Below are 23569 nucleotides of genomic sequence, written 5' to 3' on the forward strand. Positions count from 1 at the left end.
AAGTCAAACCGTGCCCGCGGGGACTACAATCCCCGGCGTGCCCCGCGCCCAGGTTTCGTTACCACCCCGTTGCCCTCTCAGGGAATACCGGGAAAGGAACTTTGCTACCCGGGACGAAGCTAAAGATGGTGTCGCCGCGACTTGATGACGTCACAAAGATGGCGGACGCCAGAGGTTCTCCCTGACTGATTCTACGTGTGCTCAGAGATTGGCAGGCACAAGACTCTTCCCCCGGGGAGTCCTAGTTTTCAGGAGAGATGTCCCTTTTCTTCTGTCTTCCGAAGTCACAGCGGCCTAGCTGGCACGAGACCACGGACGGAGGCGTCGCGGACTGATTACGTACACCCAAAGGTGGCCGCGCCGAATCTAAAAAAAGGGAGGAGCCGCGAGACCCTCCAACTGCCGGGAAATCAAGGTTTGTCTGGCAAAGCCCTCGGTCCAAGCGGCCCACAACCGACACCCAACGGTCCCTCGCCTTACAACGCCACGACACTGCGCGTGCGCACGTTCCTGTCAAGTGCGCTAACGGAGGCCGGGAAGAAAAAAGGCGGGGGCCACCAATCCCAACCCGCGCAAAATGGCGCGGGAGAACGAATTGCGGGAGTTCACCCGTAGCTTCTTCCGAGGCCGCCCGGACCTCAGGTGCACTGGAGGTTGGGGTGGGGGTGGACAAGGGCAGGGCCGGGCTGGGGACTCCCCCTGACATCTCTCTCCGCAGCACGCTCACCCACTCCATCGTGCGGCGAAGGTTCTTGGCTCACACCGGCCGCGACCACCTGGATCCCAAGGAGAAGCAGGCGCTGAAGCGGCTCGTGGAGGAGGAACTGCTGAAGATGCAGGTGAGGGCGGAACTCCCTCCACGGGAGGCAGGGCTTGTTGCCGAGGAGTAGGGGCCAGAGAGTGGGTGTAGCAGAGCATCGCCTTGATACACGTTTTGCCCTCTTGATGCACAAACAGGGGGATGAAGCGGGTGCCAGAGGACTAGACCTTGCCAAGAAGGCAAAGAGGCCTCCCACCTCCTGCAGTGACCCAGAGAGGAAAAGGTTCCGTTTGAATTCGGATTCAGGTTAGTGCCTTCTGCATAGTTGGTTCATTCAGAAAGTATTTACTGTGCATGTAATATGTCCCAAGGCATTGGATGAGGTCGTGAAGCCAGTGAGTCAGGAACCCGGAACAGGGTGGACTGATGGGCCGTTTCCTGCTGTCTCTCCTCTCCTTTCTTCTGTCTAAAGCAGGGTTTGAGACAACCTATCCCAAGTGGAGGGAAAAGGGGCAGGAGGAACCTGTCCCAACCTTCTCTTCTCTCCACATTCCAGAGCCCAGTGCTGCAGCCTCCAGTCCAGACTGCTCCAGCCACCCAGCGAAGAATGGGATGGGGGCAGTAGCCAGTCCCATAGAGGAGAGTCCAAAGCGGGCCTCAAAAAGAGCAATTGAGAGCAGCGATGAGGAGGAACAGCAGAGGGACCTTACTGCATACAAGACTGGATTAGAGGAGGAGGCGGTGAAGGAGCGCTGGAAGGAGGAGGAGGAGGAGAGCTCTGCTAGAACAAGTAAGGTCTGGAAAGAAGAGAGCAGTGAGGAAGGGAATAAGGAAAAGGAGTCCAAAGGCAGGACTAGGAAGAAACGTGTGACAAAAAACAGGACCCAGTGGGATGGTGGCAAAAGGCAGAGTGGCAGCAGTGAGGAGGATGGGGAAGACAGCTGGAGGAAGTTGAAACCAGCTACTAAAGGCATGGGAAAGTCAGCCAAAGTAGAAAATGGAAAAACAACCAATGGTGAGGCAAGTGACTCGGAGAGGGAGGTGAGTGACACTGAGGCAGGGGGGACCCTCAAGGGGGAGAGGAAGAATCGCTCCTACAGGAAGAGCTCCAAGAAAAGCAGGCCCCGAAGCTCTTCCTCCTCTTCTGCAAATGGCAGCCCGGAACCCAAAGGCAGGAAGGTGAGGATGAAGATGGGGGGGGAGGCCACCATTAAGAACAAGCAGGTACCAGACAAGATTTCAGCTAGTAGGAAGCAGGCCATGGAGAGTGAGGACAGTGAGGAAGAACCTGCCCAAAGGATGGAAAACAAAAAAGCTAAAAGGCACCAGGAAAGTGAAATGGAGAGTGAGGGGGAGGAGACTCTAGCCAAGAAAGAGAACAGAGAGGAGGATTGGAAACCCAGAGCTCCAAACAATGGAGGGAAAAAGTCAGCTTGGGAGGAGAGGAGCAGTAAGCAGAAAAGCCTGGCAGCAAAAGTGCTGGGAGACTGGGAGGACAGAGAGGAAGAGAAGGAAAAAGCAGCAGCAGGCAGCGGAGATAGCAGTGGGGGAGATGAAGAGCCCCTAGTGCAGAGGAAGGGCAAGAACAGGACTCAGCGGGATGGTGGCAAAAGGCAGAGTGGCAGCAGCAAGGAGGATGGGGAAGACAGCTGGAGGAAGTTGAAACCAGCTACTAAAGGCATGGGAAAGTCAGCCAAAGTAGAAAGTAGAAAGACAACCAATGGTGAGGCAAGTGACTCAGAGAGGGAGGTGAGTGACAGTGAGGCAGGGGGGACCCTCAAGGGGGAGAGGAAGAACCGCTCTTACAGGAAGAGCTCCAAGAAAAGCAGGTCCCGAAGCTCTTCCTCCTCTTCTGCAAATGGCAGCCCGGAACCCAGAGGCAGGAAGGTGAGGATGAAGATGGGGTGGGAGGCCGCCATTAAGTGAAGAGGGAGACCTAGAGTCAAACCCAGAAGACCTGACCTTCAGCTGTTGTCTTTTCTTGTCAGTCTGGTCATCGTGATGAGGACCACCCTGCTGTGATGAGACTAAAGCGTTACATTCGGGCCTGTGGCGCCCATCGCAACTACAAGAAGCTGCTGGGCTCCTGCCGCTCGCGCAAGGAGCGCCTGTGTGTCCTCCGGGCAGAGCTGGAAGCTCTGGGCATGAAGGGTTAGGCCGGGTGTGCCCTGGGGCTGCAGGAGAGGTCCTTGGCTGCTGGGGAGGAGAGGATCACCAGATTCTTCTGCCCCAGGTAACCCTTCCTTAGAGAAGTGTCGGGCTCTAAAGGAGCAGCGTGAGGAGGCAGCCGAGGTGGCATCCTTGGACATCACTAACATCATCAGCTGTTCAGGTGAGGGGCTTCTTCCCCCTGCCCAGGAACAGATGGGGCTTGGACTGCCTCAGACAACTAATCTACTCCTTCCCCCCAGGTCGGCCACGCAGACGCACTGCCTGGAACCCTTCAGAAGCAGCGCCCCCTGGGGAGCTATACCGCCGGACCCTGGACTCAGAGGAAGAGCGGCACTGTGCCCCACGCCCGGACTGGTCTCATATGCGTGGCATCATCAGCAGTGACGGCGAGAGTAACTAAGCTCCCCGTCTACCAGGAGGAACTTTACACACTTGTGGAAAGCACACATCTGTAGCACCCCCACCAACCCAAACTCTGTGCCCAAAGAGAAGCACCTTTCTTCAGACTTGAAACCCCCAGGTACAGTTGCTGGGATCCTATTTGTTTCACGTTCTCAGTTTAAAGTGCTTACAGGAGTTTATTTTTTAAGACTCAATAAAGGAGTTTGAATCACCTCATTAAAACTAGTCCCCTACTCTCATCCCACCCACGCCATCTCGTTCCCTTTAATTTCCCCCAGGTTCTCCAAAGGAGTCCCAGCCTTTAGACCCTGCCATCCAGTCTGCCACCAGGCTCTATTAGAAGAGTGTGGCTCCTAATCTTCCTCCAGTCTGACTAGTGTGCCTCTCTGATCCTCCTGTCTTGTTGGAAGGACTCTATGAAAAACTGGCTTTAAGATTGTGAAGCACAAAATGAAATAACTTGGAGACAGCTGTTGTTTATGTCTTCCGTCCCCTTTATAAAAACAGCCCCTTGGTCTATGGGCCAACCCTTTCAGCATTCAGGGGTTGGGGGTATAGGACCTACACCTTACCAATTGGAGCACCATGCCAGTCCTCTGGCTACAGATGGAGCCAGTGAGGTCACTTCAGGAATTTGCTGGGATTCTTGCTGTTGAAGTTGTTGGTAAGATGTAACCCTGGAGCTGCTAGGAGCTTGAGCATGAAGTGAATCTTCTAAAAATCTTTGAAGCCAAAGCAAAGGGAAGCAGAGGTCAAAAGTCTAATGATCCCATCTAAGGCTCTGGATCTAGTGATGGCCGAAGTCATTAAGAACACTGCAATTTTTAGTTATACAGCCCAATAAATCCTCTTTTTAAATACAAGTAACATTATCACCTGCCACTGAACAGTCCTTAATACACAGCTTAGAAAGCATGAGTCCTGGGGTCTGTTAGAATAACCAACAGTTTATTAAAAGCTTGCCATGGGGCTCTGTGCCAGCCCCGTAGCTGGGAGGGGCTGCCATGACTGCCCCCAGACCTGGGAGCAGCCCCTTCCAAGGTCCTTCCCTTGTTCCCCTGCCCCAGCTCTGATCTCAATTAAAAAAAAAAAAAAAAAAGACAAGACGGCACAGGACTTCAGACGGCAACAGGGGAATGGAGAGACCCAGGCATCCTGACCCCAAGACCCCATCCTTATCCTTCCTAAGAAGGCCCTTTCCTCCCGTACTCCCCACCCGACCCCCAGACTTGCTCTGTCACATCCCAGGTCTGCGGGGGCCTGGCGTCCCCAATCCATGGCCCCAATGCAGGGAGTAGTATAGTTCTCTGAATATATCTAGACCCACCCTTCCCCTCCCCCAGGGGACTAGATGAATATTTGACACAAACATCTCCCTCCTTTTCCAAGGCGGTGGTGGAGAGAGACCCTGGCACCATGGTGGGGAGGCAGGGGCTCCTAGTCAGCCTTGAGGAACCTATGCCCAAGCTGACCCTGGGCCACTGGCCAGCCCAAGAAGCTCATGAGATGAGGTTTGAGGGGAGCTGGAACTAACATCCTGTCCCCCACCCTTGGGTGGGCCTCAAGCTTATAAGCCCTCCAGAATCAGGCTCCACCCAACCCTGCCCCTGCCCCTCCATCTGCTTATCCACCTTGCACTTCAGGAATAGAAGTGGGAGGAGCCATTGAGGATGTGGGAAGCGACACTGGTGCTGCGGCTCAGAGGCCCAGGCACTGCGGCTGCAGGTGGGCCCACATTGTCACTGCCACTGCCCCCCGAGGCTGCCCGTCGCAGGGGCTGGGGGCTGTTTCTTAGCAGTAGCAGGGCTCCACCACGGGGTGTCCCACTCTGTGCTGGGGGCCCCAGCCAGTTTGGGGGACCTGGGGGAGCCAGCAGAGAGGGCTGACGCCAAGCTGGGGGGGGCATGCCAGGTGGAGGAGGGCCATGGCTCCAGTGTGCTCCTGAACGGGGAACAGGGCGGGAGGGCCAGGCAGGGGCAGGGGGAGGAGCGGGATAGCCCTGGGCAGCAGCCTCGGCTGGAATGCCCCCCAGAGCCATACTGGAGAAACCCAGCCTCATGCTCTCAGCATCGAAAGCCTCGATCTCACGGGCCTGCCGCTCGAGCAAACTCCGGATTCGTTCAGAACGCCCTGTTTGCAGGGCCAGCAGCTCCTCTTCCACCTGGAACACCCAGAAGAGATTAGAGAGTCCAGTGAGGGTTAGAGGGGACTGCCCACCCCATCCTGGAGGCCAAGCCCTCTTACCCGCTGCTCTAGCAGTGCCCGCCTCAGAGCTACTCTCTGTTCCAGCTCTCGCAACTCCCTCTCGTGTTGACTCTCCGTGCGAATCTTGATCTTACTCTGGTAAGCATTGAGTAGCTCCAGCTCCTGTTGAAGCTGCTGCCGAAGGGCTTGGAACTCTGCCTCTTGGGTCTCATCAAGCCGCAGCTGGAAAATAGGAAGAACTAATTTTAGGGGCCTCCTCCCCGACCCCCACAATCCTCCCCTGCCCCAGGTAGGCCTGGGCCCTAAGGTTTCAAGAAGCAGCCAGTGTCAACATCTACCAAAATGAAAGGTCGTCATACCCTGTGACACAGCAATTACACTTCCAGGAATTTATCCCCAAGGTATACTTGCACATGTGCTGGAAGGTGTTCACTGAAGCGTTGTAATAGCAATATACTGGAAACAACCTAAATGTCCACCAATAAGGGATGGGTTAAATAAATTATGGTATATTCATACCATGGATAATTCTATGCTGTTAAAAAAAAATGAGATATGTGTACTGACATGGGAAGAGATCCAAGAAATATTAGGTGGAAAAAAGTTAAAGAATAGTATGTAAAGTATGATTCATTCTTGTTTAAAAATTTTATGTAACTTCAATATGCATAGGAAATAATCTAGTACAATGAATTATTAACAATAATTCTGAGAAGTGGGATTGGGTGAAAAAATGGCAATGAATAGTGTTACTTTTTACACCATGTGTATATTTAAGTGACCCATTCCATGTTACTTATGTGTGATCACTTTTAGAACAGCAACCTTCAAAATCCTCCATAAGTCAGGAAATTGGCCTGAGGGCTACAAACATTTTGATTTTCTATTCACACATTAAACTAACTCAGGCTCAAGGAAAAATTACAGCCACACTTTCCTTGGTGGTTCTTGGTAGAATAGGCAGGCTGGCTTTGTCAAGACCTTAAGAAAATACTCAAGCGAGAGAATAAAACCATTGCAGAGAATACCAACAGTGGGAGACATCTGAGGTTTTCCAGGAACAAAAAGCCCCTTCTCTATCCACCCCCTCCCCTGCTTTCATGGCCCATAACCCAGTGGGAAATAGAGGCCAATCTCCGCCATGCTCCCTCTCTGGACCCCAGGCCTCACCGCCTGTGAGCTGAGCATCTCTGAGATGGACTGGTCGTATTGTTCAGCTAGGATTGCCAGCTTTCGGGTCTGTTCTTCCTTGAGCCGCTTAAGGAGGCTCTTGTGCTGAGCTTTAGGCGTAGTCTCCAGCAAGTGTGCCCGCAGAGCCTTGTACTGCCGAGTCTGGATCTTACACGTCTCCTGGAACTGCTTCTTGATCTGCAGCTCCTTAGACTATGCAGTGGATGGACCGAGGGGAAATGGGGGCAGGGGAGAGGAAGAGGGAGAGGAGGAAGAGGAAGAACAGGAGGAGGAGGAACAGGAGGAGGAGGAACAATCAGGGGAGAAGGGGAAAAGAGAGAGAGAGGAAGAGACAGAAACAGAGACAGGGAGAGGGAGAGAAACAGAAAACATGTTAGACAGAGGGGGCGGGGGGAACTGTATACAGACAGACATGGAGAGATGGGATTGTGTTGAGAGAGATCAGGAAGATTCTCAATGGGCAAGAGATGCAAAGAAAACAAGGTTCCGAGAGCATGTTCACAGAGTTGGGTGGAAAACACAAGAAACAGCAGGAGAGTTCATGGACAGGGAACTGGAATCTTTAGAGTACTGAGGGCATACAAGAAGCTTTGACCATGCACAGAAAACATGACCTAGAGATAGAAGCATGTGAGCAGATACGGAATGTGTACAAGAAGAGTGAGAAAACCAAATCACACAACACACCCATGGAAGAGAGCAACACAGCTAAAGACAGAGGAAGGCCCAGGTTCAGTACCTCTGGGTGGGAAGGGTGAAGGACATCCACCGAGCTGAGAAATGGATAAGAAGAAGTGGCCCCATCTCAGGCCACATAAGGCAAAGGGGCAAAGAAGTGGCCAGAAAGGGCCTGACAAGTTCAATGGGCCAACAGCTGCCACCCTGGCCAGATTTCCACATTCCAGACAGCCCCTTACACACTCAGCTCCCATTCCAAGCCCACAACCAATCCCATTTCCACAGCCCCCATACTCTCTTGCTTGGCCCCCAAACTCATCATCCCTACTATTCAGGGCTCCCAGTTCCATCCCCCAGCCCTCTAGAATAATGCCTGATGCCAGGAGAGAAATTCAGCTCCCAGAAAGGGAACAGGTTGGGAGACAAAGCAGGGGCTGAGGACAAAAGGACCAGAACCTAAGGACTCTCTTAAGGAATCCACAAATGGGAACTGTGGGCATAAGATATGTCAAAGCTCAAAGAGGTCCAGACCACCAAGCTGGTGGTGGTCATGATGTAATAAAGTTATGACGGCAGAGAGGATGAGGCTGAGGAATGAAAGGGGTTGAGATAACGTAGATGGAGGTGAAGAGGTCATGGGACTGGGGGCCAAGGGTCTGGATTGGGGCATACCAGGGAGGCTAGGCGGCAGGACAAAGCAGACAGAGGCAGCCTGGGCCAAAGGTATAGTTCCGCTTAGATATTTTATTTGTGTTTGTCTTTTTCTTTTTTTGATGGGGGAAAGGGGATAGGTTGGAAGGGAGACAGAAAAACAAAATCAAAGAGAGAAAAAAAAACACATGACTCTTTCCACCCACCACCACACCTGGCCCCAGGCCTGAGTCGATGAGGGTGAGGATGAGCACACACACAGCGGGAGAACAGCAATAACTTAAGGTGGGGGAGGAGCTTCAGGAGAACACAAAGTGTAACTTCTGAGCTCTAGTGGAGGGGGCTGCCTGCCTAGAGGTCCAAGGGTTGGGGGTGGGGGGAGCACACTGAGGAAGGAGGGATGAAAGGGAGGATTGGGACTGCAGAATCTTCGCTGAGTAGTGGGAGATAAAGTGCTCAATGCTCTAGATTCGGGCTGATGAAACGCCAGAGTTGGTCACCTCCAGGGAGGCAGGGCCCGGGACTGACGGGTTCGGGATTTCCGCCCAGCTAGAGTCCCTGGTGGTGGTTGGTGGGAGGCAGGGGGCCCTAGCCTGCGCTGGCTGCGTGGTAGTAGTCGGGGAATACGGCTGGGCCGTTCAACCCGAAGCAGGCCCCAGCTGGCCAGTGTGTGGATAGCCCAGGGAGGTAAGCGGGAGGCCAAACCCTGGCTGGCCCGTGCCAGGTGCCAGTTCCAGCCCTTACACAGGGCCCAAAACCTTGCCAATAGGGCTAGTGGGTGTCGGGAAGCCCGGGAATTACTCCGCCGAGGCCCAGGGACAGGCAGTCGACTGCGGAAGCCATCCTTGTTGGTCTTGGGGTAGAGGGCAAACAGACCCCGGTCTCCCACAGCCCCACAGCCCTGTAGGGCCCTAAAGGCCATGGGGGATAGGCGCAGCAGAGCCCGTAACCAGAGCCGAGAGATGCCCCGGCGAATCTGAGGTCCCTGCTGCCGCACCCATTTGCCCCCAGCTGCCATAGCTGCCAGTGGTAGAACCAGGCTTGGCCAGGCTAGGAGCCAGGCGGCCCCAAGGCCCAGAGGGACACCCATAAGGCCTCGGCACCAGCTCAGACCCAGGATAGCCCCCAGTGCAGTGGCCTGGGCAAGGAGTAAGAACAGACTGGGGGGCAGATGCAGAGCTGTACAAAGAAGTAGGTAGGAGGCCCCCAGGCCCACCAGCCCCACCTCAAGGGCTAGCAGCGAGGCCTGCAAGCCACCCCCACCCTGGGCCGCCAGCAGTGGGAGCAGCAGCAGAAGTAGTAGGGGCAGGAGGCCAGAGGAGGACCCCACTGCAAAAGAGAGGCCAGCCAGGAGGCCATGGGACAGGAGTCCAGGGAACTGGCTAGCAGGGCCAGGTCTCAGATATGTTGGAGGGGGTTCAGGGGGGATGTCTGGTGAGGGACAGCCATCTCCAGGATCCCTCGGAGTCCTAATTGGAGCCCCCTCCTCCTCTTCTTCCTCTTCCTCCTCCTCAGGGACTGGGGTCAGAGCTGGGCCTTGGACCCAGCCAAACTCAAATTCCTCATCCAGGAGGCTCCTATACTCCTTCTCCCACAACCTCCATGCCCCAGCCGTCTCCTGGCCCAAAATGTTCCTTTCCTGAGGTGTCAGGGATGGGACTCTTAGCTCCTCTATCTCCTCCTCAGTAAGACCCCAAACTTCCTCATCAACCAAACACCTATTTTTTTGTGGACTGGGACTAGGGGTTCCTGATTCTTCCCCCAAAATCCTCTGCTCCTCTGGTTCCAAGGTGGCCCCTTCCTCTCCCAGAATCCTTCTCTCTGGAACTGCTTGCTCCTCCTCTCCCAGAATTCTTTGGCCAAAGACTGCCTCCTGGCCAGATGAGCAGGGATGCTCTTCTCTAGGGGTGCCTGTGCTGGGTGGTCCCAGAGCCCCAGGAATGGGGAGCGGGAGGGCCGGGGGACGCTGGCCTGCACGTACTTTGAGGCTCTTGGGCTGCTGGCGAACCTGGGCTGCATGCTTCTGCCGCAACTCTTGCTCACGCCGCTTGTTGTACTCCAGCTGGTTGCCCAGCTCTGTCTGGTGCTGCAGGCGGGTGAGCTCTGCCCTTGTGCGCTGTACAGCCTGGAGCTGTCTTAGCTCAAGCTCTCGTGTGGCCTCATGCTGCCGCAGCAGCAATGCACACTCCAAGTCCTTCTGTGTTTGTTTCTTGTTCAAGTCCTGAAGCAGAAGAGAGGCGGGGCCCAGAGTCCAGTTAGGAAACCTTGTTGGTGTGAGAGCCCCAAAACTCTTTGGCAGAAGGAGCTGAGGGTGGGAAGATGAGGGATATAAGGGAGCCAAACTCCTGGCTGGTCTGGGAACAGAATTTTTTTTTTAAATATATATTTTTTTATTGATTTTTTACAGAGAGGAGGGAGAGGGATAAAGAGTTAGAAACATTGATCAGCTGTCTCCTACACCCCCCCCCCCCCGGGATGTGCCTGCAACCAAGGCACATGCCCTTGACCAGAATCGAACCCGGGACCCTTCAGTCTGCAGGCCGACGCTCTATCCACTGAGCCAAACCGGCTAGGGCTGGGAACAGAATATTAAGGGAACTCTAGCAGGGTCTTTCTGGTGGGCATGAGAAGCAAAAGGGGTGTTCAAGAGAAGCAGAACCATAACATGAAGGTGGGCTGAAGCAAAAAGACAAGTGAGGCAAATGAAAAAGGATGTCTGGGCCTGGCCAGCATGGCTCAGTGGTTGAGCGTTGACCTGTGAACCAGGAGGTTGAGGTTCGATTCCCTGTCAGGGCACATGCCTGGATTGTGGGCTCCATTCCCAGTATGGGGCATGCAGGAGGCAGCCAATCAATGATTCTCTCATCACTGATGTTTCTATTTCTCTCTCCCCTTCCCTTCCTCTCTGAAATCAATATATCAATATATACCAACTAGAGGCTCAGTGCACAAAAATTTGTGCACTCGGGGGGGTCCCTCAGCCCAGCCTGTGCCCTCTCGCAGTCTGGGACCCCTCGGGGGATGTTCACCTGCTGGTTTAGGCATGCTCCCCGGGGGATAGGGCCTAAACTGTCAGTCAGACATCCCTCTGGCAGCCCAGAAGCCCTTGGGGGATGTCCACTTGCCAGCGGGGAGCAGGCCTAAGCTGCAGTCGGACATCCTTAGCACTGCTGAGGAGGCAGGAGAGGCTCCCGCCACCACTGCTGTGCTGGCAGCCATCAGCCTGGCTTGTGGCTGAGCAGAACTCCCCCGGTGGGAGTGCACTGACCACCAGGGGGCAGCTCCTGCATTGAGCGTCTGCCCCCTGGTGGTCAGTGTGTGTCATAGTGACCAGTCATTCCCAGTTGTTCTGCTGTTAGGGTCAATTTGCATATTACCTTTTTATTATATAGGATATATATATAGATTATATTATATATATTATATATATCACTCTGAAATCAATTTATATATATTGATTTCATATATACATATTTTAATTTTTATTTATTTATTTAAAAATATTTTTTATTGATTTTTTTACAGGAAGAAAGGGAGAGGGATAGAGAGTTAGAAACATCGATCAGCTGCCTCCTGCACACCTCCTACTGGGGATGTGCCCACAACCAAGGTACATGCCCTTGACTGGAATCGAACCTGGGACCTTTCAGTCCTCAGGCCAACACTCTATCCACTGAGCCAAACCAGTTAGGGCTATGTATTTATTTTAAAAGGATGTCTGGGATCCGGGAGGGGAATGGGGTGACCCACCTCTCGCAGCAGATCTTGGTCCAGGCTATGACGAGCCAGCAGCATTTTGCGCTTATATTGGCGACACTGCAACTCAAAGTACTGGCGCTGCCGGCGTAGCAGCCCTGCCTCCTCTTCCGCCTGGCACTGCTGTAGCTGCTCCTTCTGCCGCAAAAGCCACTCAGCCTTCTCCCGCTTGGGTGTGCTGGGGTTCTCCTGAAGCTCCTGGGCAGTGGGGAGAGCAGGGTGGTCAGGGACTGCCTCTTTCACCACCAGGCCCTATCCACTGCTGGAGCCTCTCCCACCTCCTTTAGTTGCTCCTTCCGAAGTTTGTAGGTTCGCTTCTGCGCCTCCAGCAGGGCAGCCAGCTCCTTCTTCTGCTGCCCAAGGATGTGCTGCTGGAACTTTCGTTCCTCAGCCTGGGCAGCTCGTGCCTCCTTCTCACCGATGGCCTGGTGCCGCCGTGACAGCTTTTCTGCCTCAGCCCCGAAGCCAGCCCGCTGTGCCTCAAGCTCTCGCTGCAGCCGTGCACTATGCTCCTCACGTTCACCCCTCAGCCGTGACTCCAGGGCCAGCAGCTGTTTCTGGTGCTGTCGTCGCATCCGCTTATATCCACTTAGCTGCTCCCTCAGAGCTGAGTCCTGCTCATGCTCCTGGATCTGACGGCTGACCTGGGGCGGGAGAGAGGATGAGAAGAAGGGCTCAGCCTTGGCCCCCATTTTATTAGCACACACAGTCTTCATGCTCCATGAAGAAAGAACATGGGTTTTAGACTCCTGGGTTTAATTCGCACATTTGGTACCTCCCTCACACATAACCTCTCTGAGCCTGCCACCTCAACTGGATAATGACAATATAACTGACTTCACAGGTTGATGAGATAATAAAAGGTACTGAGCACAGGGCCCGGTGTAAAAGTGGGACAATTCAGATTAGTTCAAAAGAGTAATCATACAGTCCAGGCTGGTTTGGCTCAGTAGACAGAGCATCAGCCTGTGGAATGATGGGTCCCAGGTTCGATCTGGTCAAGGACGCATACCTAGGTTGCGGGTTCGATCCCTGGCCTTGCTCAGGGTGAGTGCGGGAGGCAACCAACTGATGTATTTCTCTCACATCAATGTTTTTCTCTGTCTCTTCCCCTCTCTTCCATTCTCTCTAAAAATCAATGGAAAAATATCCTTGGGTGAGGATTAATCAGAACAAGAAGAGAGTAATCATACAGACCTGGGTCCCTGTCCCAGCTCTGCCACTTACTAACCATGTGACCTCATGAAAGTTAAGGTTGCTAAACCTCAGTTTCCTCGTCTATTAAATGGGGCCATAATACCTCCTCATAGAGGGCTGTGGAGATTAACTTTGATACATACTAGTATGTACTAGTGTCTAGAACACTGTGAACCACTAAGTATTGGCTTCGTTCTCCTTCAGCAAACACTGAGGATCATTATAGCCCAAGTTCAGAACTGGATCTGGGCCATGAGATGTTGGAATAACAAGAACACTGGGACTGGATGTCCTCAGCTGAGATTTGAGCTCAGGTCCATTGTCCAGTCCAGGTGGCCAATACCCTGGAAGTCACAGATTTCTCTGCACAGTATCACAAAGAACCAAGCATCACTGGATTTGAAGAGTTGACCTAACAGAACCAACCACATGCAGAGATCACTAGACCAAGTAAGGGGTTGTTGGTGCTAGCAGCTAAGCAGGAATGTAATCTAAATGTCTACCCACTTTTCCCTGTCAACTGGGAAAACACTGCTATGACTTAATGTTAGGAAAGGACCAACGTCTGCTTACAGAATTTGACAACCATCAACAATGCTAGGGCAGTGCCTCAGGCAAGCAGGCCTCTGAGTCATGGCTGCCCCACCTCTCAAATGGGATCATCCTGGCTCCCTCCCAGAGGAGCCGGGTTAAATATAGGCATGTATGTGAACCTGAGAGCCAATCACTGGTATGAGGCAGATGCCTGACCACCACCCTCGCCCTCCACAAACACAGAATCCAGCACATCTGTCATAATGCTGTTCAGGAGCATCCAATTGGCCAGGGGCCTGGGAAGGCACCCAAGGAGACATGATTTAAGCCTAGTCACAAAAATGGAGTAAGAGTTTGCCAAGCTAGGAATACCCAATGTGGCCAATCCCCTGGAGGTTGAAGTGAAGAAAAGGCAAGAGACAGCTACCATAAGTGAGGGTAGAATTTGAACTTAACCATGTGCCATAAGGAGAAAATCATTTCTGGACTTAGATGATTGGGCCCTCTGGCCCGAGGGAGAATGGCTGCACTTACCAGGGAGGCAGTACGGATGGTGGCAAAGTGGTCCCGGTTGCGGCAGTAGGCCCGGCGGCGGGCAGAAGAGGTGGTAGAAGTGGGAGCTGGGGCTGCAGGCTGCTGGAGAGGGCCCTGGGTCAGCTCTGGCTGGTAGGGGTCATCATATAGGTTGTCAGAGCCCTAGAGGGAAGGTGGAAAGGATACCCAGGCTCAGAGGCCACTGGGCCCACAGGGAGTTCCTTGCAGACCCAGTCAGATTTAGAGAAGAGGCAGTCATGCTTGGGCGGGAGAGAAGGGAACCCAGACGATGCCTGAGCTGAAGAGCTGGGGTTGGGCCTTTCCACTGTCAGGCCTACTCAGGGTGAGCTGCATACCGGCAGCCGGTGGATGATGGAACTGTGGGAGGTGACTGTGTGTTCCCCCTCCTGCATCATGGCCATCTCCCGGGCTTCAGGGCCTTCCTCCTCTTCTTCCTCCTCTTCCTCTTCCTCTTCTTCCTCCTCATTGTCTGAAGCATCTGCTAGGCTGTTGACTGAGCTGCTCTGACTAGAGGCGCTGATGGACATGCTGGGCACTGAGTGGCTACTCTCTAGACTGGTCAGCGTCCCAGCTCGGTGCATGTAGGGCTCCGCCTCCTGTAGACAGGGTGTAGGCTGTTGGGCAGGGAAGGGGAAGAACAAGGGGTGTGTACATGGAGGTAGCACAAGGAGACAGTGGGTGTGAGGAGGGATGGGTAAGGGGGCCAAGCAGCTGCTACGAGGCAAGTACAACATGGTGGTAAAGGGTGGCAGGGCAAGCTGGGTCACCTCCTCCTCCTCTGGGGCTTCAGCACCAGGACCATTGGGTGCCTCTTGGAATAGTATCTTCTTCATCTTGCGGTACTGCAGGTTGTCCAGCTCCCGCACAGCATCCTTGGTCCTCTGAATTAGGTCCATAATGACTGTGGGTGGCCGCTCCCGGAGCACAAAGCGGTGCTGGGGAAAGAGAACACTGAGGCTTGCTGCCAAGCACCCCCACGACCCTCAATATCCTATGGGTGCTGGCATTCCCTCTAGCCTGAGGCAATCCCCTGGGACCCATGTCCTCATGGGTGGATGCTGGCCTTGTCTCAACACTTCCTCCTACATTAATTTTCACCACCCAATCTCCCCAGTCTCTTTTTCTTTCATCCATGGCTGACAGGCAAGACCAGTCACATCTGGATTCCAGTCCAGGTCCTCTATCAAAGTGCTGCATGTCCGTGGACATGTCATGAGGCCTCTCTGGGCCTCATAAGCTATCCCACAATAACAAAACAACTGTCAAACTAGACAATCTATGTCAGTTCCCAACTAGGGCTCCTTAGGCCCCCATGGATCTGTGAAGGGAATAGGGGCCCCTCTACTTTTGTTAAGTCAAAAAACACCTAAGGGAAATAATACATTTACCCATGACAAGGCTACACAGGCTTTTGGCTTGATTTACATCAGATCAGTGTAGTAACCCTGGTTATCACATGCTGACCAGAAGTCCTGGCTCGCAATTATATACATCTTTGATTAATAAAAGATGGGAAAACAAATTATTACTTAATAAAAGCAGTCTGGTAGACAAAATCTAACAACAGAGTCCATGGGGTAACAGGGAGGGGGTGGGAATTAATAAATGAAGTTTTTGGTGGGAATCACTAATTTCATTGAGGGGTTTCTTGTACCTCAAACAAGCTACAGTTCTAGAAGAATCCTAGGCCAGTGAGTCCTCACCTTCAGAAGAACCTCTGAGGTTGGTCTGTCTTGAGGGATTTTCTGAAGACAGGAGTCGACAAAATTCCGGAAGTACTCAGACCTAGTAGTCACAGGAAGGTGAGGGAGGGGTGGGGAAGGGATGAGTCAAGGCAGCCTTACCCTATGGCCTAACCCCTGGGCCCAGGGATCCAAGCCCTTACCAGTGTCCTGACTGGAGCACAGGGGACTCATTCTGTGCAATGTGGTATAAGGCACTCATCGCATTCATGTTAAACAGTGGTGGTTTCCGTTCCGCTACAAAGAAAGGTCAAGTGGGAGAAAGTGAGAGATGGCAGTGGGTAGAGGAGAAAGGAACAGAAATCAGAAGATTTGGGTTTCACATTTCAGCTTCCTGACTTCTTGGCTGCATGACTCTGAGCAATTCACATAATCTCAATGCACTCCCTCTGGAAAATGCAACACCCGTCCTTTCACCTGCACAAGGTGAAGTAGAGATCAAATAAAAAAACACATGCAAAAGCACCAAAGAAGGCAGAAGAAAGCACATTCAGTTATCAGCCAAATTAGTATTTATTAGGTGCCAAATGAGAACAAAAAGCTTGCTAAGTATTATGGGGAAGGCAAAGAAAAACAAGAAATAGGTCCTGTCCTCAACGAACTTCCAGTCTGACAGAAAGATTAAATAGGGCTGGACAAATAATATCAAGTTCAAACTGTTAGCTGGCACAAGAGGGAGACGGGTAAATGGCTGGGAAGCTGGGTGTGTGGTGGGCCTTCCCGCTGGTACATTTGCAGGGAATTCAGGGAAGGTCTTTTGGAAAAAGGGATATTGGAGCTAGACCTTAGATGAGAAATTGCAAGCCAGGAGCCCCAAGTAGCTCAGTCAAATGTTTTCTGTTGTTTATGTTTTTGGCCCACACAGTGATTTTTAAATTAAATTCCACATAACAAATAATAATAATCTAACTCTCCAGTTTACCTTAAAAACTTAGATCTGGTGAATTAGAGCCTAAATTCCTGCATAACAATGGGCTGGAGATAAGCAATAGCAATCTCCAGTTTGCCAAACTTCCAGTTTGCTTCTCTGATCCTGACTGAGTATCAGTTGCCATTTATCATCAAGATTGATGTGTTTTTTTGTGATTTTTTTTTTAATCGTAGAGAAATATTTCTCTGTACCTATGTCTTTACCAAAACTAGGAATAAAATGGACAGCTCTAGATTTTTCTTATTCTTGGCCTGCTTCACATCTTTGCATAACCTGTCTGGTTGCGGCCTCAAATGGTAAGTGTAGACATGCAGAGATGGCCATGTACGAATTTCTGCCCTTGGGCAGTGGACACAAAAGAAATCAAGGCAAGAAAGTGGAAAAGTTCATGGCACACAGGGATGGAGCTCCTGAAGAGGAAAGCCAGGCTTTAGGAAGCAGTCTTTAGCTTGGTGTAAGAAAAGATGGATATGACTTCAGTCTTGAAAGCAACAGAGAGCCACTGCTGGCTCTGAGGAAGGGAGTGAAATAACAGAGCTTAAGCAGATGTCTGTGACATAGGAGAGACTGGCAGTAGGAAAGATCACTGCAGGAAGTTGCTTATAAGAGTAACTAACAGCATCTTTCTTTTTTGTTTGTTTGTTTGTTAATCCTCACCTGAGGATATTTTTCCATTGATTTTTAGAGAGTGGAAGGGAGGGGAGAGACAGAGAGAGAAAAACATCAATATGAGAGAGATATATTCATTGGTTGCCTCCCACATGGGCCCCTACCAGAGCCGGGGATTGAGCCTGCAACCAGGTACGTGCCCTTGACTGGAATCGAAGCCACGACCCTTCAGTCCACGGGCCAACGCTCTATCCACCGAGCCAAACCTGCTAGGGCAACAGCATCTCTTTCTTGGGACAACTAGTCTATGTTTGGCACCCTTTTGGAGGTCTTACAAACATTATCTCATTAAATAGTTGTTTCAATAGTACAGGCTGACAAATATGAGAACCTTGACATGGCTTCAAGGCATTATGAACTCACTGGAGCCTAACTCTGTCCATATCACTCACTGCTCTTTACTGCATTATTCCAAATAACTGAAACTAGTTTCAGCTCCCCATGCCTGCTCTTACCTGTCTGAATGCTCTTCCCTACAGTCTTCAAACAGCTAACTATTATTTGCCTTGTGGTTCTATTTAAATATCTCTGCTACAAGGAGACCTTCCTCAGCCTCTGAACTAGGTCATATCCCTTGTTTTAGAGATGTACTATTCCTTTAACTCCCCCATTCAGCTCTTATTACATTGAAAGAAAACATGCCTGTTTCCCCAACTTGAATATAAATTCCATGAAGGCAGGAGCCTTATTCACTACTATACTCCCAGAACCTACTAGCACATACATGGTACACAGTCTGCGCTAAAAAAAAAGTTTAGAACTAGAGTATTAGACAGAAGAGATGAATGCTATGAAATCTTTAGGTATAAAAACTGGCAGAATTTGCACGAGCCAGTTTGGCTCAGTGAATAGAGCATCAGCCTGCGGATTGAAGGGTCCAAGATTCTATTCCGGTCAAGGGCATGTACAGCGGTTGTAGGTTCCCTGGCCCAGGTTGGGGTGCATGCAGGAGGCAACCAATCGATGTGTCTCTCTCACATCAATGTTTCTCTCTGTCTCTCTCTCTCCCTTCCACTCTCTAAAAATCAATGGAGCGCTAGCTGGTGTGGCTCAGTGGATAGAGCATCGGCCTGCGGACTGAAAGGTCCCAGGTTCGATTTCGGTCAAGGGCACACGCCCAGGTTGCATGCTCAATCCCCAGTGGGGGCGTGCAGGGCAGCCGATCAATAATTCTCTCATCATTGATGTTTCTATCTCTCTCTCCCTCTCCCTTCCTCTCTGATTAAAAAAATAATAAAAATTAAAACAACAACAACAAACAAATAAAAATAAAAATCAAGGGAAAAATATCCTTGGGTGAGGATTAACAAAAATAAAATAAACAAATAAAAAATTGGCAGAATTTGACAGCTGCCTGTATTGGAGATCAAGGGTAGAGTCAAAATGAACAGAAGCCTGCAGACCTTAAAGGATGGTATGGTATGGGGATAAAAAGAGAAAGAGACGGGAATGAAGGGAAAAGAGGATGGAGGGAGCAGAGTGGAGGATGTCCTTACCCAGCTCGATGCACGTTATCCCCAGTGACCAGACATCCACCTTGCCATCATACTGCCCTTCATCCATTGCCAGGATCACCTCCGGAGCCATCCTGGGAGTTCAGACCAAAGAGACTAATTACCTGCCCAGACCCTGCCAACTCCTGCTCCCAACTTTCTGGCAGCTCTCTCCAACCACCACCACTCCCACTCACCAGTACGGGGTGCCCACAAAGGAGTTGGCAGGTGCCATGATGGATGCGGAGCCGAAGTCCCCCAGCTTTACCAAGCCTGGCTCTGAGAGCAGGATGTTTCCAGCCTTCACATCCCTGCCAAAGAAGCAAAGCACAGGAATAAGACATGTATCTCAGGAAGGCTGGGTGGGGGCTGTAGCACCAAGTTCCAAGAAGGCTTGTAGCCCAGCTAAATGCAGAGCGGTGTAGTGAGCACTCCCCCTCCCTCCCAGCCATCGTCAGTGCTGCTTGTACCTATGGATCATGTTGTGGGAATGCAGATAAGCCAGGCCCTGAAGGGCCCCGTGGGTCACAGCTGCAATCTCCACCTCCTGAAGGGGCTTCTTGTGCACTAGGGAGTGAGGGAAAAACATCAAGCTGAGGGAGCCCAAGGGTGGGACTGGAACAAGTTTCCCTTAACCCTTCCCCTTCAGCAGGGGTCCTCAGACTTTTCAAACAGGGGGCCAGTTCACTGTCCCTCCGACCGTTGGAGGGCCGGACTATAGTTTAAAAAAAAACTATGAACAAATTCCTATGCACACTGCACATATCTTATTTTGAAGTAAAAAAACAAAACGGGAACAAATACAATATTTGTATTTGCACGTGGCCCGCGGGCCGTAGTTTGAGGACCCCTGCCCTAGAGCTTCTCTGCTCTTCTCCCTTCTTCCACTTGTTGGACAGAGTTACTTACCTTCTAGAAGGTCAGAAGCTGAGCCCAGGCAATACTCCATCACCAGCTAAGGAAGGGTCAAGGGTCAGAGATCAGCAGAACTGGCCACCCCTCCTGGCCCATCTCTCTTGGGCAGAGATCCAAAATAGAGAGCTTCCTTGCTCTATCCTCCACTCAGGCAATGCCCCGAGGGTAATGACAGGGAGGAAGGACAACTGAGAAAATGAGGGGGTGGTGGGAGAGTCCCTAGAGTCAGAGCCTCTCCCACCTGAATCCCTTCAAAGCTCCAATCTCCATTCCAGCTCTTCCAACCCATGTGCCCTTGTTCCAACTGCTACTAGTCTACGTCACCCTTCAAACCAGCCTCTCCTTCTGGGCAGACACTGCTGCTCATGGCTTTGTCTGAGAAATAAAAAGGTTGGGAGAGACTCACTCCTTCCCAAGATTCCCACACCAGCACTCCAAATAGAGCCCACCTAAGAGACTAGACCAAGATAAGGATGGGCCTGAGAGGGGGCAAAGATCAGGCCAGAGACAGGGGCCAGCTCACCCAAGCTGTGTGTTCCCTCAGGTAACAGCCCCGGTACTGAATGGTATTGGGATGCCGGAGCTTCTGTAGGAACCGAACCTCCTTGATGATGTCCTGCCACTTCTGGGAGGCGTCAGGGGGAGCAGAGACTTATTCAGTCTGCATCTTGAGACAGGAGTCTCCTACCCCCAACCCGTTCTTGTTAAGTCTGACCCACCTCATTAGACTGCTTCCCACTGTAGGACATCTTCTTGATGGCCACCACCTCATTATTCCGGACATCCCGGGCCTAGAGGACCAGACCAGAAGGTGGTGAAGGCACCCAGTGAGAACTGGGCAGCGAGAAGACTTGCTGGCACAGCAGGAGAGGGCGTGGTGTAGTACAGAGAGCTACTTGGAGGTCCACAGGGGGGAGAATGCAGCCCCCATCCCTGCCCTTCCCTCCCAAGCCCCAACTCACAAAGTACACAGCTCCAAAGCTGCCATGGCCAATTTCCCGAAGGTCAGAGAAGAGCTTTTCAGGGTCATCCTTGAAAAAGAGCTCAGCCACATCAGGGTCCTTCAGGCTCCCAGCCCGGCTCCCAGCTGGCATGGTGGCCCCTGAGGGCCCTGAGAGTGGGGCCTGACCTGGAGAATGGAAATGGGGCCAAGGATGGGCTCTCAGAGAGAGAGGAAGGGGCCCCTCAAGTTTCTGCCTTCTCCTTCCCAGTTCCCTGATGAGGGGGAGGCACTGCTGAGGAAGGGTATGGGGAGATTAGGAACATTAAAGCTCAAAAAAAAAAAAAAGAAAAGAAAAGAAAAAAGAACTTGCCCTGGGAATCAAAGAATGGGCCACAGGGCCAGAGTCCCTAAAACAGCTAGGAAGAGTGGGAGCTAAGCATTCTTACCACCCTCCTCAGACCTCAACAAGCTCCATTTCCCTATAACCCCTACTTCCTCCTTCAAGAATAAAAGATTCTGCCTCCCAGCCAGATCCCCAAATCCCCAAGTGTCCTGTCCCACAAGTCCCACAATCCAAATTTCCAGGCACCTTCCCATTCCTCTTAGCTTTGAGGCCCCCTCCTCCCTCAACCTCTCACACTCTGAAGAGAGCAGGAAATGGCCAGGCCGGAGGCAGTGGAAATCCGGCCATTGTTAGAAGTGGGTACTGGCCCAGAGGGGCCAGAAGACTCATTCTCAAAAAGGGCTAGGGACACAGTGGCAGGGAGATCTAAAGTAGGAAGGACAGGGAGAGAAATGGCTCTGTGATCTGGGCTACCTTTTCTGTCCAGCCCAATTGCATAGGCATCACACACAGATACAGGGCATTTACGGTGTACAAATAACATTTATTGAGCATGTGTAGCAACACCTTACATGCATTACCTCTCATTCAATCCTCACCACACATAACCTTATGAGGTTGTTACTGGTACTCTTATTTTGCAGATGAGGAAACAGGCTCAGGAAGGTTAAATGACTTTCCCAAAACTGGTCTTCTACCACTGTGCTTTCAAAACAGCACCGTGAAATAAGCAGGGCAGGATCATGATCACCATTTCACAGATGAGGCCACTGAGGCATAGAAAGGAAAGAGGACTTCTCCAAGGTCAGAGAACAGGACCTTCTCCTCTCCAGTCAGGCCTGTGTGCTCATTCCTCTCTAAGCAACTCACTACAAGCTCAGCCGCCTCCTACAGGAAGCTTTCCTTGATCACTCGGTGCTGAGGGAGAACTGCTAGAGCACCCAGCCAAACATCCAGAGAAACTCCAGCATCAAAGCCAAGACCCCCCCCTCCCCCCGCAAGACACACACCCACATCCACAAGGGGATTCCAGGCCAAACTCCTGACTAAGCACTTGTTGGAATTCAGGCACAAAGGAGCCTTCAGAAGAGCTGGACTCCAGGGCAGTTCTAGCTCCTTAAAGAGCCTACCAATCTAGCATGTAATTATATTGTCATGCATTGTTTCCTATTGTGTTGTTAATTTTGTCTCCTCAGCTCAACTGGAAGCTGGTGGGCAAGAAGCAAGCCCAGCTCACTCTAGTGGCCCCCAGGGTGCAGAGGGCTCAGAATAGCCTGGGAGATTGATTGCCCTCAGCAGCTCCCAGGCTGCTCAAAGCAGGCCCTTTCTCCATTCTCCTGCCAAGCACCCCTCACCCCAACCACACAACCACACACAAAGGCAGGAGCTCACAACTTGCCAAGGGAATCTTCTTGACCTCTTTACCAGCTCTCAACCAAGAATGCCAACACAGAACCCTAGGCCACATGACATGGGGCCTCTTCCTCAAATAACATCGGACGTTTGAACGACGACCAAGATCTGTGCTACATCATAGCCACCTTCTAAAATGGACAATGTTAGCTCCATTCTGCAGATGAGGAAATCCAAGACTGTCTATCCCTACACTACCAGGAGTACATTCATCCTCAATATACAGCAACAGGGCTTTGGTAAGTTCCTTAGAGTTGGTCTTTTCAGGAAAATGAATGATAGCAGAGGGCTGTTGTGACATTTTTAACGAGATCCCATACTTAGGAACACTACTCGGACATTTGGCATATGGATTTTTCCTTCCATGCCTCCAGGGTCACCACAAGGTTTTAATACTTTGGGGACATCCCACCCCAGCAGCTTGGCTTTAACTATGAAGAGACACCATTTGTCAGAAGGGAGGGCGCTCTCAGGAACCCAGGCCAAAGGCTGGGATCACAGTAAAGATGAAGGTCAGAGTGCCCAGAAAAATCATGAGGCAGAGGTAGGCGCCCGAGCCTCCCTCCCATCTGGAAAAGCTCCTGAGTACAGCCCTCCCAAACAAGGAAGCTCTTCTTCCTCCCATTCTTAAATCTTACCACAACTCAAATCCTGATTCTGCCACTGAGTGACCTTGGGCAACCTCTCCGGGCCTTAACATTCTCAACTGTAAAATGGGGAGATCGCAATAAAAGGACAAAGGGGGCACCAGCCCGTGTGGAAACGAAAGGTTGCCAGTTCAATTCCTGGTCAGGGCACGTGCCCCCGGTTGTGGGCTCAAGACCCAGTGGGGGGCATACAGGAGGCAGCCTATATAGATAGATGCTTCCCTCTCATGTGTTTTGCTCTCACATCGGTGTTTTTCTCCCTCTCCCTTTCTCTCCAAAAATCAATAAAAACATATACTTTTTAAAAAGGGTGAAGGGGGACGGGGTCACGTGAGAAAATGGGTGTACAACATTTTGTAAACGATAGATCGC

General features: G+C 51.7%; 2 protein-coding genes across 7 annotated transcripts; one reads left to right on the top strand and one right to left on the bottom strand.

Moving 5' to 3' along the window:
* Positions 1-422: 422 nt before the first annotated feature.
* HIRIP3 (HIRA interacting protein 3) lies at positions 423-3556 on the top strand. The gene is made up of 7 exons (XM_006103329.3): positions 423-642; positions 719-839; positions 958-1066; positions 1317-2647; positions 2749-2911; positions 2994-3092; positions 3172-3556. The coding sequence occupies exons 1-7, from the start codon at positions 578-580 to the stop codon at positions 3330-3332; spliced, it is 2049 nt and encodes a 682-aa protein (XP_006103391.1). The 5' UTR covers positions 423-577; the 3' UTR covers positions 3333-3556.
* Positions 3543-21116, bottom strand: TAOK2 (TAO kinase 2). Of its 6 annotated transcripts, none has more exons than XM_023744628.1 (18): positions 20814-21003; positions 20571-20642; positions 20375-20476; positions 19846-19891; positions 19407-19503; positions 19134-19247; positions 18940-19031; positions 15987-16080; positions 15805-15886; positions 14869-15036; positions 14437-14715; positions 14081-14242; positions 12094-12459; positions 11810-12013; positions 10041-10280; positions 6710-6922; positions 5579-5761; positions 3543-4056 (listed from the first exon to the last, which is right to left on the bottom strand). In XM_023744628.1, exons 1-18 carry the CDS (start codon positions 20943-20945, stop codon positions 4021-4023), a joined length of 2682 nt encoding a protein of 893 aa, XP_023600396.1. In that variant the 5' UTR covers positions 20946-21003; the 3' UTR covers positions 3543-4020. The 6 variants fall into 6 exon arrangements, with proteins under 6 accessions (XP_023600396.1, XP_006103389.1, XP_006103390.1 ...); XM_006103327.3 differs by lacking the exon at positions 3543-4056 and adding an exon at positions 4262-5495 and having other exon boundaries at positions 20814-21105; XM_006103328.3 differs by lacking the exon at positions 3543-4056 and adding an exon at positions 4262-5495 and having other exon boundaries at positions 14437-14697; positions 20814-21104.
* Positions 21117-23569: the final 2453 nt, after the last annotated feature.

This window comes from Myotis lucifugus, unplaced genomic scaffold (assembly GCF_000147115.1).
Source record: "Myotis lucifugus unplaced genomic scaffold, Myoluc2.0 scaffold_480, whole genome shotgun sequence".
Lineage (NCBI taxonomy): Eukaryota > Metazoa > Chordata > Mammalia > Chiroptera > Vespertilionidae > Myotis > Myotis lucifugus.